Consider the following 17,874-nt stretch of genomic DNA (forward strand, 5'->3'; position numbering starts at 1 on the left):
CACATGATCCATTGTCTACAGCCAAGCTCTATGATACAACCGCATTTGCTCCAACCCCTCAGACAGAGACAAACACCTACAAGATCTCTATCAAGCATTCTTACAACTACAATACCCACCTGCTGAAGTGAAGAAACAGATTGACAGAGCCAGAAGAATACCCAGAAGTCACCTACTACAGGACAGGCCCAACAAAGAAAGTAACAGAACACCACAGCCATCACCTTCAGCCCCCAACTAAAACCTCTCCAACGCATCATTAAGGATCTACAACCTATCCTGAAGGACGATCCCTCACTCTCACAGATTTTGGGAGACAGACCAGTCCTCGCTTACAGACAGCCCCCCAACCTGAAGCAAATACTCACCAGCAACCACACACCACACAACAAAAGCACTAACCCAGGAACCTATCCTTGCAACAAAGCCTGTTGCCAGCTCTGTCTACATATCTATTCAAGGGACACCATCATAGGATCTAATCACATCAGCCACACCATAAGAGGCTCGTTCACCTGCACATCTACCAATGTGATATATGCCACCATATGCCAACAATGTCCCTCTGCCATGTACATTGGCCAAACTGGACAATCTCTATGCAAAAGAATAAATGGACACAAATCAGACATCAAGAATTATAACATTCAAAAACCAGTCGGAGAACACTTCAAGTTACCTGGTCACTCAATTTCAGACCTAAAAGTCTCAATTCTCCAACAAAAAAACTTCAAAAACAGACTCCAACAAGAAACTGCAGAAATGGAATTAATTTGCAAACTGGACACCATTACATTAGGCTTGAATAAAGACTGGGAGTGGATGGGTCATTACACAAAGTAGAAACTATTTCCCCTGGCTAATTTTCCCCCCTACTGTTACTCACACCTTCTTGTCAACTGTTTGAAATGGGCCATCCTGATCATCACTACAAAAGTTTTTTTCCTCCTGCTGATAATAGCCCACCTTAACTGATTGGTCCCTTTACAGTTGGTATGGCAACACCCATTTTTTCATGTTCTCTTTTCAGAGTAGCAGCCGTGTTAGTCTGTATTCGCAAAAAGAAAAGGAGTACCCGTGGCACCTTAGAGACTAACAAATTTAATAGAGCATAAGCTTTCGTGAGCTACAGCTCACTTCGAAGTGAGCTGTAGCTCACGAAAGCTTATGCTCTAATAAATTTGTTAGTCTCTAAGGTGCCACGGGTACTCCTTTTCTTTTTGCGAATACAGACTAACACGGCTGCTACTCTGAAACCTGTCATTATGCAAGGCACTGAATTTAGCCGTATAGAGTGGAAATCTGTCAACTTCATGAAAAAACTCGCACAGATACAGACAGACATCATCTTCCTCTCCAATAATGCATCTGATGAAGTGAGCTGTAGCTCACGAAAGCTTATGCTCTAATAAATTTGTTAGTCTCTAAGGTGCCACGGGTACTCCTTTTCTTTTCATGTTCTCTGTGTATATATATCTTCCTGCTGTATTTTCCACTGCATGCATCCGATGAAGTGGGTTTTAGCCCACGAAAGCTTATGCCCAAATAAATTTGTTAGTCTCTAAGGTGCCACAAGTACTCCTTGTTTGTTTGTTTGTTTTTTTTACACCTGGAAGTGTGCCAGAGAGGCTGAAGTGAGATACAGTAGCTGGAGCTCACCCAATGACAAAGGGGAGTTTAAAAGCACACTGGTCCAGCAAGTTGGTCCCCATATTAAACAGTTTTGTAAGTGTCCAGCAGGCGGAGCTTGACTGTGACACTTTATAGCCAGATTTTTTATTAAAATGTAAAGGAATAAAAAACAAGCAGTGGCTTAATCAATTAGAGCCAGTGTAAGTTAAGTACTAACAGCATCAAACACTAAAGGGGAAAAATCAAATCACTGATCGATTGGAAAAATAAAACCAAGAGTCCCAGCTCTTAATATTTCCAAGACTTAGGGCAGGTCTACACTTAAAGTACCGCATTGGTGCAGCTGCGCTGCTGTAGCACTTAAGTGAAGATGCTCTCACGCCAATGGGAGAGAGCTCTCCCACTGATATAGTTAATCCACCTCCCTAAGAGGCAGTAGCTATGTCCTAGGAGAAGCATGTCTACATGGGAGGTTAAGGTTGGTATAACTATGTTGCTCAGGGATGTGGATTCTTCACACCCAACAATGTAGTTATACCAACATAGGTCTGTAGTGTAGACCAGACCTAAGATAACAGTCCCACACAATCAAAACCACAAATGTGTATATTAAACCCCAAGAGCCCCTAGGCCCAATTGAGATGGCAAGCTCTTCCTCAGGGAAGCGTTTACAAACAGATGGAAATACAGCACAGATTTTCAAATTGCACTACCATATTTACAGAATCCAGTCGTTGTAGAAACATGATACTGTAATTATAAGGGATGGCTCCTTTTCAATATTTCCAAGCTTAACTACTAAGGCAGATGAAATTAACTGAATGCAGTGCCTTGGCAGCAACATTTTATAAAAGATATATTGCAATCTTCTGTTCTTATTACTGGGCACAGCAGTATTTGTAGCATGGAATCTGCTTTACAGACACACACCAAAAGTAGAGAAACAACTTCACAAATATAAAAAGTCTTCATATTTTAATTGAAAAGTGTACAGCACCAAAAATGGAAATACGCATTATTATGATTGTGGTGCCAATGATGGTTTACAGCTGTGTCGGAAAACAAGGACCTGCCTCAAGAAGTTTCTGATCATGTCAATTAAACACAATGCAAACAGCTAAGGATCAGGTGTGGGTGGGAAGAGGTCAGCATAAGGAGGAGAAATGGGATGGCATCTGGCACACAAAAAAGCAGAAGCTATATGAAATACAGCCTGGTCTACACTGAAAAGGTAGCTCAACATGGCTATGTTGCCAGCTGCATAATAAAGTCAAGAGTGTTGAAGTGGTGAAAGTAAGAGAGGAATACACATGATTACATAATTCTATACAACTTTCAGCATTCCTCCAGTATGGCTCACTCTGCACACTAGTAATTTTTCAGAAAGAGACTGCATAGGAATAACTACGCATTTGTTCTGTTAGGAAAGCAAACGTTCTTCATAATAGAGTCTGTCAGAGGCCCTGGAGGAAGAAGGGCCTAACCCCCAGTGTAGACACAGCTATGCTGACAGAAGACTGCTTCCATTGATGTAGCTACCGTCATTTGGGGAGGTGGAGTTTGGACGGAAAAATCCCTTCTGTTAGTGTAAGCTGCATCTACGCTACAGGATTCTACTGGCATAGCTACGGCTACACCGCTTTGTTGGTATAGTCTTTGTAGCGTGGGCGTACACAGACTGGAACATGAAAAAAAGGCATGACGTCCATGTGGGAAGTAGGAGACAAAGGAAGCTCGAAGAAGAAAGGACTGAGCAGGGTGTGTGGAAGGGGTGCAGCTGGGAATTGGAGCAGAGACGAAGGCAGGAATGGAGAAGCATAGCACTGAAAGTGGAGTACAGGGAGTCTGAGCTGGGTAAAGTGTGGAAGCCAGTGAAGGGATTCAAGGGAGTGTTAGCTCAAGAGAGAGGAGGATTTTAGTTGCAGGATTCTGGGGAGGAGAGAAGCCTGGAGGTGGAAGTTACATTTATCAGGGTAAAAGATAACTGGTCAGATTTTTAACACAGTGTCAGTGACAGAGAGGAAGGGACAGATTTTGGAGATATGGAGGAAGAAGAAATTGGGTATGCGAAAAACCTGGATATAAAGGAGAGGAGTCAAACCTGACGTCAAAATTAGAGGTGGCATGTCATGGATGGAGTGAAGGTGTCAATGGTACCAATGAGGCAAAGAGGAGAGAGAGAAGCTCAGTTTTTGACACGAGGAGTTTGGGATAGCGGTGAGATATCCAAAAGGAGAGAGTAGTTGGATGGGGAGACAGTTGCACATGTAGGACTGCACAGCAAGCTATAGGAAAGACTGCTGGCTGAGCCAGCCTTGGCATTTGTGAGGCACAGCTGAGAAATCATAACTTGCACTTCCACTACATGTCAATGACTCCTATTTACCTTTATGTCCAGGACCAGCTAAGGATGTGAGAGAGGGTATAGCAAGCTGGTTCTTTGGGATACATTCAAAACATAAATGATTCATTTTATGTAAAAAAATGTGTGTGTGTGTGTGTGTTCCTTCTGCAGATGATTATTCCTTTCAACCCTACTGATTTATGCTTTCAAGGCTGTCTTCCCCTCCAACAAAGGAAAGCATATATATTTCAAATTCCCTCAAATCGGCAGAGTGTATGCGGGGGCTTGTGGCTGCAGGCTTTGCAGTCACAAAAAGCCATATCTAGCAGTCAGATCTGAGGGCCTGGATAGGATTGAAGTCAAGCCTTGTGATTCATTGGCTTGAATAACTGAAACCATGGGAGCAAAGCATAGATCTGAAATAAATGATCTGCATCAGTCTTGATTCTGAAGTGGACAAGATTAATCAATTTATCTATTAATTACAGGACAATCCTGATTTAGTTCTTATTTTAGTAGCTCCAAGAGTGGACTGTTTTCTAAATGTGGTGTTTAAGGTACGAGAGAATGCACACAATTATATATCCATTCTTCTTGCTCTTTCAAAGGCATCACATGCTGACAAACCTGCATGTAAAAAGAGGGAAAATATAATGAACTATCTTTAGTTACCATTCTTTCCTTAATTCCTATCCAACTGAACATTTACTACTTAAAATGCCATCTAGATAACATTAATCATTTCATTTCTAATACACATATTGGAAAAGTTAGCTGATGCAAAATTGAAGTTGTATAATGATAGGTACTATTACTGCATTTAACTACATTATGGGTAAAATCCTTCAAGGGGCTCTAAATCTACAATTCTCATTGATTCCAGTGGAAAATGAAGCTAACACCTTGCAGCATGGAGCCTCCTCTATCTGATCAAAGGTAGCAGCAGCAGTGTTAGAATAACCCGAATCCTGCACTCCATCTGCACATGCCAGGATTGGGGCCATAGGTTGAATAATGATGAAATAGAGAGTACTATCGTTTGAATGAGCTGCATTTGAAAGAGACACACTGTACTTTTTGCACTTTATAGAGCAGGTTATTTTAACTTGTATATTTATTTCTACTTTTACTAAAAACAGTACAACTTCTAGAATGAGAGTCAGCCAATCAAATTGCCAATTGGCTTAAGCACTGTCCATAAATTACGTTTTTTTAAAAGTCTGCCTGTTGGAAATTATATTGTTCATAACATACATCATAAACATGTATTTTTGTAAAAAGAAAAGGAGTACTTGTGGCACCTTAGAGACTAACAAATTTATTAGAGCATAAGCTTTCGTGAGCTACAGCTCAAGTGAGCTGTAGCTCACGAAAGCTTATGCTCTAATAAATTTGTTAGTCTCTAAGGTGCCACAAGCACTCCTTTTCTTTTTGCGAATACAGACTAACACGGCTGCTACTCTGAAACATGTATTTTTGTGTGTGACTAGTTAAAGCACATATTAAGTCTGTGTTTCATGATCATGGAATGCATCAGATGAAGAGAAACTTAAATTTGGCCCAAAATTAAAATTTTTAAGAGCTGCTTCTTTTAAAAACAAACCTAAGATGATAATGCCACTGCAAACAAATAAACATGCCACTGCAGGTGTTAGAAGTAAATCTGAAAGTGAAATTGATTTTTCACAAAAGTGACTGCCTAGTTACAGTAAATTGGATTTTTAAGTTTTTCATTTTTAATAATCTAAGGTGTCACTAATAATATAAACAACATTATTTATTTGCAGCATATGGATGTTAGGTTAACTGTCTCTTTTTAATAACAGTATAAGGAACATGCATCACTCTACTGCAACAACACTCATAATAAAACATAATTTAATTTACACTAATCATTTAAGAAGTAGAGTCATTATAAGTGATGGTTCATACAGGCAAAACATCTCCTGCTTTGAAAATAAGTGTGTTAGGTTTGCATTAGCATTTACAATATATATTAATTGGTTACCAATCTGCTATGACAACTCTCTTTTATTGACATTAGCAGCTTGCTTTTTAAATAGGAGTGAATGCTGAAAGGTATTCATAATTAGTATGTACAATTACAGTGAAAGGGCAAGTGAATGCAGATATTTGCACTGGCTAGTAATACGTTTATCTGGTCATCTGCACTAGAAAATACCTGCACATGCAAGGTAGGTGCACAATTTAGAAAATCAGGTCCACCATCTTAACTACATTTCTCATGTAGATGGACATTTCTCCTTTTGCTTCATGTCCACGTACTCAGTATTAATACAGAAAGATTTGCAAAAACAAACTCTAAAGGTGTCACATATGATATTTTTACTAAGATTTTAAATTAGGGAAATAATAACATTACCATCATGGATTTTGGTGCCACTTCAACAGCAAAAATGTTGAGTCCCCTGTTATTTACACAGTTCTTACTCTGCTCATTGTTGACATGAATAACCACTTTATTTTCAGACTGTAAGTGGAAAAATGTTAGAGGTCTCATTAGTCTTCATGATTAAATGGCTGCTTCTTATAAAACAACGTAATGATGCTGCTTATTTCATCTGAAATTGCTATTATAATGGGATGGAAAGTTTTAAATATGTAGGGTAAAATTTTAAAATGCACCTAAGTAACCTGGGACCTAAGTCCTTTTTCAAAAACGCCTTTGTCACTTAGGACCTCAAGTCTGATTAAAAAAGTCAATGGGACCTGAGCTCCTATGTGACACAATTGCTTTTGAAAATTTTACCCACAGTGCTGGATTCTCTGCTAGTGTAAACTGGCACAGGCCTTAACTTCATTGAAGCTCTACCAATTCACACCAGAGAATTTGGTGCACAATGTACTTGTTTGGCATACATGAGTAAACAGTGCTATGCTTTGGTGCCAGCCCTATATCCAAGATATTGGAGGCTGGAGGATACAGAAAAAAGATACCTTTAAAGCTAATAGTTTAATGCTTCATCCATAATAAGGCCCTAAAACCAAAATCTGTGCATATCACTGTTCACCCTTAGGATACAACATTTTTTCTAAATGCAAAATTTGTAGGAACTGATCCTTTTCCGGGAACAGTTTTGTTTTGAACTGATCAGCATTTTCCAGTGACAAAAACTCTTTATTGAAAAATTCCTGATCAGTTCTAATCATGAAGACATGATTATCTAATGCTAATCTAATGCTAATCTTTTACACTACAAATACAGATAGGAATTCAGCTGATGAAACAGTATGCAAATGCCTTACACCTTCTTAGTAAATGAATAATGAGGAGTCCTTGTGGCACCTTAGAGACTAACAAATTTATTTGGGCATAAAGTTTTTGTGGGCTAAAACCCACTTCATCAGATGCATGGAGTGAAAAATACAATAAGCAGAATATATATCATAGCACATGAAAAGATGGGAGTTGCCTTACCAAGTGGGGGGTCAGTGCTAACGAGCCAATTCAATTAAGGTGGAAGTGGCCTATTCTCAACAGCTGACAGGAAGGGGTGAAAACCAAGGGAGCGTAAATTACTTTTGTAGTACTACCGAGGCCAGTGCAATCAGGGTGGCCCATTTCAAACAGTTGACAAGAAGGTGTGAGTATCAGCAGAGGGAAAATTACTTTAGTAAATGAATGTTTTCTTTAGGCCTGATCCAATGTCCATTGGAGTTGATGGACAAACTCCCATTGTTTTCAATGGACTTTGGATCAATCCCTTAAAAAAGGGGCTTTTTTTATTAATAGATACAGAATCTATATATCAAAAAATGTTACTATAGAAAGCTTAATGAGGAGGGAGTAACAACAATGATGTACATTAACATGTAAATTATTTTGTGTAATGTGTATAAGAGAAATATCACACAATACCTTATTTTCAATAACAGAAGTGATCCGTGTATCACTTTTGTAGGTATAGACAATTATACTTTCACCACTATCCAGTACTTTGGCATCTCTTTTGTTAACAACAGACTTGCAAATTGCCCTGTTAAGTTGCCTGCTGCTTGCTTCCAGATAAATGGCTTTAATTCTGGGTTTGCACTTTTCTGCATAGATGTTAATGACAAAAGGGCATGCCTGTTATAGAAGAAAAATACAGTAATGCCTGTTATAGAAGAAAAATACAGTATATTGTTTAGTTCTTCTTACTTTATGCCTAAATTATTCCTTGGATTTTTATCCCCAGCTCTGTTTTCACAGATGCTCGGATGCAGAATTATCCAAATATAGGTGCACCATTGGATATAAAAAAATTGATATAGAAAACTCTAGATCTCCTGTTCTTTGTAACCTTTTTTGGTAATTCAGAGATTAGGATAAATCAACACAGCACACAGCCATCACTGATAGTGCAAGCCTTGATGCAGTGAAATATACTGTACCATTCATCTTCTCAGATCACAAAATGTATCAGGCACTGAAGATGAAGTACTAGGGTATTTGAGTACCAGAAAGAACTCTTTCCTCCACAGTATTCTGGCAAACTCTTGCCATTCAAATGAGTGGTTTTTGCATGCAGAATTAAAATATTTGAAATTTTGTGATAGGAAACACTCCTTGCACTTCCATTTTGTTGGTTAGGATTAGTATATGTGCCAACAAGGAGATGAGATTTTCCGTTACTTTTAGTAGGCTCAGTAAGAGTACATCTGCTTTTCAAATGACCATCAGAAACTGCTGTCTGTTAGCACCAACACATTTTTTACTTCCATTTTCACTTTATACAGTAGAACCTCAGAGTTACGAACACCTTGGGAATCGTTCGTAACTCTGAAATGTTTGTAACTCTGAACAAAATGTTATGGTTGTTCTTTCAAAAGTTTACAACTGAACACTGACTTAATACAGCTTTGAAACTTTACTAGGCAGAAGAAAAATGCCGCTTTCCCTTTATTTTTTTAATAGTTTACATTTAACACAGTATTGTTCTTTGCTTTCTTTTTTTGGTCTCTGCTGCTGCCTGTTTGTGTTCTTCCGGTTCCAGATGAGGTGTATGGTTGACTCATCAGTTCATAACTCTGGTGTTTGTAACTCTGAGGTTCTACTGTAGTTGCTGTTGAAAGTGCTGCTGAAAGGGTAATTCAGGAACTGAGGGGTTAAATTATATGTGCTATTGAAGCAAACGGTTCAAGCATACAATATATAGTTTGTACTTATCCTTTGGGAAACAAACCACAAACCACAGTTGTGCAAGGCAGAGAACCCTTCTTTGTTAGAAGAAAAGGAGTACTTGTGGCACCTTAGAGACTAACAAATTTATTTGAGCATAAACTTTCGTGAGCTACAGCTCACTTCATCGGATGCATTCAGTGGAAAATGCAGTGGGGAGATTTATATACAGAGAACATAAAACAATGGCTGTTATCATATACACTGTAAGGAGAGTGATCACTTAAGATGAGCTTTACCAGCAGGAGGGATGGGGGGGAGGGCGAAGAAAACCTTTAGTGGTGGTTATTTTTTTATGAGAGTATCTAGTTTTGAGAGCTCATTCTTAATCTTTCCCTGTTTGCTGTAGAGGATGTTGATCAGGTGGTTCCGCAGTTTCTTTGAGCAGCATAGTCTGTGTGGTATGTAGATTGTAATAGATTTTTTACCTTCAGTTCTTTTGGTATGATGTCCATCTGTTTGCATTTGGAAAGAAAGATGATGTCTGTCTGTATCTGTATGAGTTTTTTCATGAAGTTGATAGATTTCCACTCCATACAGCTAAATTCAGTGCCTTGCTACATCTACATACCACACAGACTATGCTGCTCAAAGAAACTGCGGAGCCACCTGATCAACATCCTCTACAGCAAACAGGGAAAGATTAAGAATGAGCTCTCAAAACTGGACACTCTCATAAAAAAACAACCACCACTAAAGGTTTTCTTCCTCTTCCTCTGCCCCTCCTGCTGGTAAAGCTCATCTTAAGTGATCACTCTCCTTACAGTGTGTATGGTAACACCCATTGTTTCATGTTCTCTGTGTATATAAATCTCCCCACTGTATTTTCCACTGAATGCATCCGATAAAGTGAGCTGTAGCTCACAAAAGCTTATGCTCAAATAAATTTGTTAGTCTCTAAGGTGCCACAAGTCCTCCTTTTCTTTTTGCGAATACAGACTAACACAGCTGCTATTCTGAAACCTTCATTAGAGAACAGCTGTCTCTAGTGTCCAAACTGCAGAATGACAGAGCATCACATCTTTCCAGCTTTGTTAGGGATATTTATGTAGGACAAGTGGTGAAGTGTAACCCAGTGAAAAATTGCTCACAATCATTTGCTAATTTTTTAAATCTTCTCATTGATACGAGAATGGCTAATTCTAACCTCCCAAATCCCAAAACACTACCACATCAGTGTTTTTGTGTTAGTATATTTTTGTTTCATGTGCACAGAATGGGATGGGTTTTTTTGGCAATTACATAGTCTCATGGCCCTGAGTTGCTTTGGTTTAAGAGAAAGTAAACAAAGAAAAGAAAATGATCACAGGGATGGTAAAAAAACCAGTTTTTCTTGGGAACAAGATATAAATACTGGACTTTCCTGAATATTTGATGGAGGGATTTTTGTGTCTTTATAGCTTTGCTTTTCTTCCCCAATCCTTTGTTAGAGTTACCCTTTGAAAACATTGAAAACATTCTGTTGACAGAATGGTAAGAAAGAGTGGGCCTTTAAAACCAACCTCAATGCCACTTTGGCACATGGGTGCATGGGGAAGAGAATTCCTGATCCTACAATAGACACAGATTACCTTGCTATGACACTATGGTGAGAGGCAGCAGTAGTTAACCCTGTCTGGAGAGTTTGACCTCTGAGTCCATGTAAAAACCACATTACCTGGAAGGTGTATTTGTTATTGTTTTCACCTGTGGGTAGATTCTCCTTGTCCTGCTCAGTGCAAACACCCTCCCACATCCCCTGCTTCCATCCTCGATACCTCATTCTGCACCTGACACCTTCATGGCTAATTTTGGAATGAATACAAGTGGAAGCCATTTATTGTTTTTAAGGGATGCTTTCCACAGCAACACACAGATGCTTTTTGGCTTCCCTTGTGGTTTGGACTAGTGGAGGGATTCTTTCCCAGTTAGCCAGGCCATGTTGGAAACCAGATTCAGAGCTTGGACAGCAAGAGGCCTGCACCTTTGGGTGCGTTGACAGGCCACAATTTTCTGCCTCTATCTTCCTACCCACCACCTCACTGAGAACTGAACTGCTTCTCCCCAGCAGGTCACAGCAAGCCCTCCAGCAGGTATGTCCCTAGCAGGGCCAGCTCTATAGTTTTTGCCACCCCAAGCAGTGAAAAAACTGCCGCTGTGGACGGCAAAAGGGAGAAACTGCTGCTGATTTGCCGCCGTGGCCGGCGGAACAGAGGAGCTGCTGCTGAATTGCCACCACCACAGAAACACTGTTGCCCTAAGCACCTGCTTGGAACGCTGGTGCCTGGAGCTGGCCCTGGTCCCTAGTCCCCTTCTCTAACTGGGCCTGTAAAATACTGGTATCCAGCCTCTGGAAAATAGTCTAGTTCTCACTTTAAACACTGAGGGTTGTCACTGCAGTAGCTCCAATCTCTGTGTGTCTTTCGCTGTCCCCCTCAACAGTGCTAGCCCAGGAAATAGAATGCCAGACCTGAAATGCATAGTAGAAACCTTTTGAGCTGAACTGCTGGCCCACTGAAATTAATTTATGAAGGACAGAAGCAGTGTTGCTGTTAAACATGCAGCAAGTTATATGGGAAGTTGGGTATTTTTGATTCACAACAATCATACCGCTGTCATTTCCAGTGCTTATTGTAGCCAGTGACAGTAAAGTGACCCAGAGGTCACTAGGATCCCCTTCACGGTCATTGGCCTCCATGAGATTCAAATCCATAAATCCCTGTCTTGTTAGCTCATTCTTCTTTGTGTCAAAATTCTCTGTATAAAAGGAAACAAGGTAGCTCTTAAATTACTTCTTCCTCAGGCATACAATCCTGCAGTCTGCACCCTGGCCTTCCTTAGGCAAAGCTCCCATTGACTTAAGTGAGGGCTGCAAGATTTGGCCATTAGTCTTGCAGCCTCTAGTTCTCCAAATTTCATTATAAAATGCTGAAATGGTAAAAGATTCCCTTGAGTGAAATGTGTGTTGTTTACAGGGCTTCCCCTAGGATTTTATGGAATGACAGAGGCCGCAGGCTCATTGGCCCAAGAGAGGGGGAGGTCTCAAAATGTAGAGTCTGTCTTGTATGATATTTCCCCCCATGGCAATATCTGCTGTGGAGTAAGATTTTAAGAAAAGAGAGTACTGGGAACAGGAAATTAAAGTCCAGTGGAGCTTTGGGAGCACTCTTGATAGAACATTGCAGATCAACTTCTCTAGTGTCAGCAAACATATAATTGAAACGTTCCTATGTCAGAGAATTTTAAAAATGGTTTTCTCATCATAACAATGTTAAATCTTGACTATATATTATTAAAAAGGGATTACCAATTTAATAAATCTATCTCAGGGTTGAGATGCTATTACAAACAGCTTGAACTTTGCTCTCAAGATTATGATATTCATCTGAATCCTTCGACTGATTAATGTCTGGTAATCCATTCACCATGTTCACTGACACTTCCTCGCTCATAGACACACACAAATATAAATAAAGGTATAAAAGTTGGTGCAGAATCTAGGGGAAAGAAACAGGAGGAGAAAAACAGGATTTACAGGAGAACAGTATTTGAATGACCGCTCTATCATTCAGAAAAAGTTCCAGACACACTGTGGGGTTGTTAGACAGAAATATTCAATAGGACCTGCAAAATTTAAAATGTTGTGGCCAGAATTAAGCAGTTTGTCATAGGTTAAGAGGGGGTTGTAGCCAAATCACCACTGTCAACTAACTCTGACATATCTTTCTATCTAGTCACTTATGCCGCCCCATCACTGTAGTGTCTGAGCATCACAAAATCATTAATGAATTCATCCCTGTATGGCAGAGCGGTATGTCATCAGGGCTTTGAAATATAAACTGATTTGAGTGTTAAATAATGCCACAAAAATGTGGGTTTTTTCCCCCTACCAATTGATGTTTAAGGCCAAATACTGCCCTCAAAAGGTGCAGGACTCTCACTGACATTAATTAGAACTGTGCCTACAGATCAAGGGCAATATATGGCTGTAAGAGTCCTAAAAATCTGGCACAGAAGTCTCAGAAGGCATGTTTACAGGTGTGAGAAGGACAATATGGACAATTTTATGTACTGTTATGAAGTTTTAAAAGATTGATTTCCAGTGGAAATACCTACATCTGAAAAGCATTGCTCCAATTGATATTTTTTAGTGGAAACAATAATAATATGCACTAAATGTCCTGTTTTTCACACACCATTGATTAACTGACCCTTACAAAACCCTGTGAGGTAGGAAGGGATTACCGTCTCTATTTTACAGTCAAGTAAACTGTGACAGAGAGTAACTGCAGCAGGTGGATTTAGTATAAGACCCACAATTAGAACTTTACAGTTCTTGGCACTCAGTTCTCTACTCAGAACATGTCCCTCACACACAAAACTTGAAATGCACAAATAGCCATGAGAAGCATTTTTCTATAGATAGACTATTAAACACGATTACTGCAAGCAAATAGGACAGAAGAAGAATAAAGTGATAGGAGACTGGAGGAAAGGAAAACACGGAGAGAAGACAGGTGGTGGTGGATCGAAAACAATGGGGAAGGGGAACAGTATCTATCACACTATCTTGCTTTGGGCTTTCCCAGTAAATTAGTATACATATATATATCTATATATGTATGTATGCATGAATCTATATTAAGAATAATGTTGTATATGAATGTAGGTAACTTCTCACCAAAAGTTCAACATTTCTGGTCAGTTTAATTAAGCAGAGTAACAAGCTTACCCTTGCATACAGCCCAGGCTTCCTCATCACATTTCTCACCACTAGTCCTCAGTTCAAAGAAATTGTATTCTTCCAGGCTCAGAAGGCCATTTCCATCTAAATCAATCATTTCAAATATGTCTGATAAAGCTGCTCTAAAAGACGGAGAAGACAAGATAGTTTTGAAATGCTTCAGCTTCCTTCCCCACACTGTTGCAGTGAATGATCCAATACATTGAAAAATGCTTTTCCAAAGCAATGGCATCCAGACAGAAATGAATTCAGCAACATAAAAGATACTGAGAATATATACTTTTATGACAGCTAGCATGCCTCCTTGCAAACATGACTCACTTGAACTCTTTGGTAAGGGCCAGCTCTCCATCTTCATCTCTATAAACCAGTTTGGCTTCTCCAGTAATTTGCTTTTTTATCTTCTTGAGCCTACAGCCAGTTGTGAATGGAATTAGCCAATAAATACCAGATCCCACTTCACCTTTCCACCTAAACATCTATTCTCAATGGAAAATGGAGAAATCTGTGAGCCATTGTTTATCCAAAGACTGCCTTCATTATTAATATTCCCACAATAATGATCAATTAACAGAAGGTACTCACCGTTAGAGTCCCTATATTTTCTTTCCTTAGATATGGCAAATCCCAACATGATGCATTTCATGCCAATATGAGAACTGGTGGATCTGCTAGTTGTAGTAATATTTACATAGTTGTGTAGGCCTACAAGCAGCCTGACAAGCAACATTTCTGCTGCCCCACAGATTTTTAACCCATTTGAAATTTTAAGCTTGAAAATAAAACAAAAACAAAACAAAACAAAACACCTTTCCTGCCAGAGGAAGCAGGTTGACAAAACCGCACCGACTTTCTCACTGTTTCCCCCTGAGAGCGTAAATCAGCTGCAGACTGGCTCACAATCTGGCCCTGATTCATCAACCTGCATCAAATTTGCAACAAAAGTTTTGCGTGATTCCTTGTAAATGTTCACAAGCGACAAGGGGTGCAAGAGACAGGCTTGCCACGTGATTAAGAATCAGGGCTGGGATTCAGGAGACCTAAGTTCAATTCCTAGTTCCGCCAAAGTCTCCCAGTGTGACCTTGTGCAAGTCACTTAGTCTTTCTCTGGCTCAGCTCCCCATTTGTAAAGTGGACATAATGGTTCTCTCTTCTTTATTAGATTGTAAATTCTCCAGGCCAGGGAGTGTTGCTTGGTATATGCCTGTTACTGTACACCCCCTAGCACAACCCTGCCCCAAACTTATTTCCCTGTGGCTTGATAGCTGAGGAGATGATTTCACACTGTCATTTCTCCCTCTGTTGGTTTTACCACAGGAGAAGAGCATATACCAGTGCGTAACTATGGCTGGACTCATACCCATGGCAGAGGGAAAGAGGAGTGAAGGGAAGGAAAGTCCTTGAGCTGACCTTGTGGCATTTTGACCTCTTGCAGGCAGAGGGAAGGTGGCTTTTGAGGGTGAAATTGAGCTTCCCCAGGCAAATCCCTTGAATCTTGGAACATCTGTACAGAGAACCAGCAACTCAACATTTCTCCCTGGCCTACCCCATGGGAACACAGCTCTTCCAGGAGAAACCTCAACTCTTCTTTACCTGTGCACTGCAATTCCCCTGAAACTCAGGAATTGGGGTTTGAAAGGTGTGGAATGAAGGTAATATTGCTAGGAGTAACATTAGCTTCTGCTGACTTCTGTGGCAATAGTCCTGACAGTTTTGCACAGGAAGATGCACAGAGCTGTTGCTCCTCATTTCTGCCTTCTCACACCCCAGCATGTCACCCACCCAAACCTGTGCAGCCCCAAACTGCACTGTGTTGACACATACATAAAGATTTTTTTTTAAATCAACATGAGAAAAGTAAGGAAAACGTCTGACCTCTTTATTTCGTGCTTCAGTAAAGCTGATGAGCTGTAGGTTTTCTTGGGTTTCATTTTCCTTGAGAACATACAAAGCTGTGTCCACTGATAACCATGGAGAAGTTTTTCCTACAAAACAAAAAATCCTTAACCAACCAGCCAACCTCCCCGTGACCCGCCCCCAAAACCCAACACCCCTTTCCTTCTCAAAAAAAAAACCCAAATATTTGATAACTGCATAAATTTTGGGCATAATTCTCACTTCTGTTCCACACTGTGGACCTTTCTTTCTATTATATATTCCGTGTTCATTTCACATGCAGAACTCCTGTTGACCTCAATGGAACAGCTGCACACAGAATGAGTTTATAATATGCTTTTGATATCCCCAGGGTATATCAGAGCAGAGAATTTGCCCTTAGTTTTTGACACAATGATTACTGTTAAAAAGTCTCAAATGCCAAGTGTTTTGGTAGCTATAGAAGTTACACTAATTCCTTTCTACCAATAAATAATAACACAGTTTATTACTTTAGTTATTGAACAAGACATTCCTAGCATTTGCCATTAAAGTTATGTCAGCAAGTGAGAGTCCATCTTCTGAGGGTCTGTAAATGTTGTTACAATTTATCTTGATTAGAAATCTAGCTTTTGTTTATTTAATAGAGCAGAAAATATCTTAATAAACAGTACAATGTGTATTCGTACTATACACTGTCAGTGAAGATCCCTGGGTAGTGGAATGCCAAATCAGCATTATTGTCCTCAAATAACTCACAATTGCAACATATACTCAGCTACTGTACTGTACTGTACTGTACCCCTCTGCCATGTACATTGGCCAAACTGGACAGTCTCTACGTAAAAGAATGAATGGACACAAATCAGACGTCAAGAATTATAACATTCAAAAACCAGTTGGAGAACACTTCAATCTCTCTGGTCACTCGATCACAGACCTAAGAGTGGCTATACTTCAACAAAAAAGCTTCAAAAACAGACTCCAACGAGAGACTGCTGAATTGGAATTAATTTGCAAACTGGATACAATTAACTTAGGCTTGAATAGAGACTGGGAATGGATGAGTCATTACACAAAGTAAAACTATTTCCCCATGGTATTTCCCCCCCCCCCCCCGCTGCTGGTGATGGCTTATCTTAAGTGATCACTCTCCTTACAGTGTGTATGATAAACCCATTGTTTCATGTTCTCTGTGTGTATATAAATCTCTCCTCTGCTTTTTCCACCAAATGCATCCGATGAAGTGAGCTGTAGCTCACGAAAGCTTATGCTCTAATAAATTTGTTAGTCTCTAAGGTGCCACGGGTACTCCTTTTCTTTTTGCGAATACAGACTAACACGGCTGCTACTCTGAAACCTACTGTACAATGGATCACATATCTGGAGTTACCATTCTGGGGGTGCAGAAGTCTCTGAAGGATATGACACAATAATTGTTGAGATTTACCTTGCAAGCACCTGACACACACATAGTCAAAACTTCTATTTGATTTGTACCAGGTCCAGTTTGAATGGAGGTCTGATCCTATATATGCCACTATGCATAATTCCATTTTATTCCATCTGATTTTGTGCAATTTCTCAAGCCCTGGTGCACTCAAACAAATTAGCTACTTCAAATTACCAACAAAAGCAAAACCACAGTACAGGCTTTAGTTTCCCTCCTATCTAGCAATTCTGTGCGAATTAATGTTAGGTTGTTGCTATGTACCACAAGCACTGCCCTCTCCTTTGTTAAAACCTCAAAGATTTTTTGGAATTTCTCATAAAAAAGGAATTGCTGTGCTACTAGACATATTCATGCTTCATATGTAGTTAATACCACCACCTGTCAGATGCAATAGAAGCTTTTGATTCTCAGCTATGTCTCAGAATCATTTGCAGCATAGCAGCAGTCACTACAGAAGTTTCTCAGGCATGTTTGGGACACAATAGCATCCGTTACAAATGACTGAGCAGGAAAAAGTGACAGCTTTTTGGAGAAAAATGTCCAAGCCAGGGGACTGAATGCACTGCTGGGTGAGCTAATAGGAGGAATAGAGCACAGAATGCTTGTAGAGGGGTCAAATATTCCAGCTTTGCCCAGTTCTGGCCCTTACCTTCAGACAGATGAAA

General features: G+C 39.8%; 1 protein-coding gene across 2 annotated transcripts in view; it reads right to left on the bottom strand.

Annotated features, from left to right (window-relative positions):
* Positions 1–17,874, bottom strand: part of LOC119859790 (phosphoglucomutase-1) — a 78,326-nt gene that overhangs the window by 38,526 nt on the left and 21,926 nt on the right. The window contains exons 9-13 of one of the 2 annotated variants that reach the window (XM_043490913.1): positions 15,757–15,866; positions 14,203–14,360; positions 13,870–14,003; positions 11,748–11,894; positions 7,907–8,066 (exon numbers count right to left, since the gene is read on the bottom strand). The exons of the other annotated variant lie outside the window; for it this stretch is intronic. Of the exons in view, the coding sequence (XP_043346848.1) occupies positions 8,047–8,066; positions 11,748–11,894; positions 13,870–14,003; positions 14,203–14,360; positions 15,757–15,866 (569 nt within the window). The 3' untranslated portion in view covers positions 7,907–8,046. Of the gene's footprint in view, positions 1–7,906; positions 8,067–11,747; positions 11,895–13,869; positions 14,004–14,202; positions 14,361–15,756; positions 15,867–17,874 lie in introns of those variants that run through there. 2 annotated transcript variants of the gene reach the window in all.

This window comes from Dermochelys coriacea, chromosome 8, assembly GCF_009764565.3.
Source record: "Dermochelys coriacea isolate rDerCor1 chromosome 8, rDerCor1.pri.v4, whole genome shotgun sequence".
NCBI lineage: Eukaryota > Metazoa > Chordata > Testudines > Dermochelyidae > Dermochelys > Dermochelys coriacea.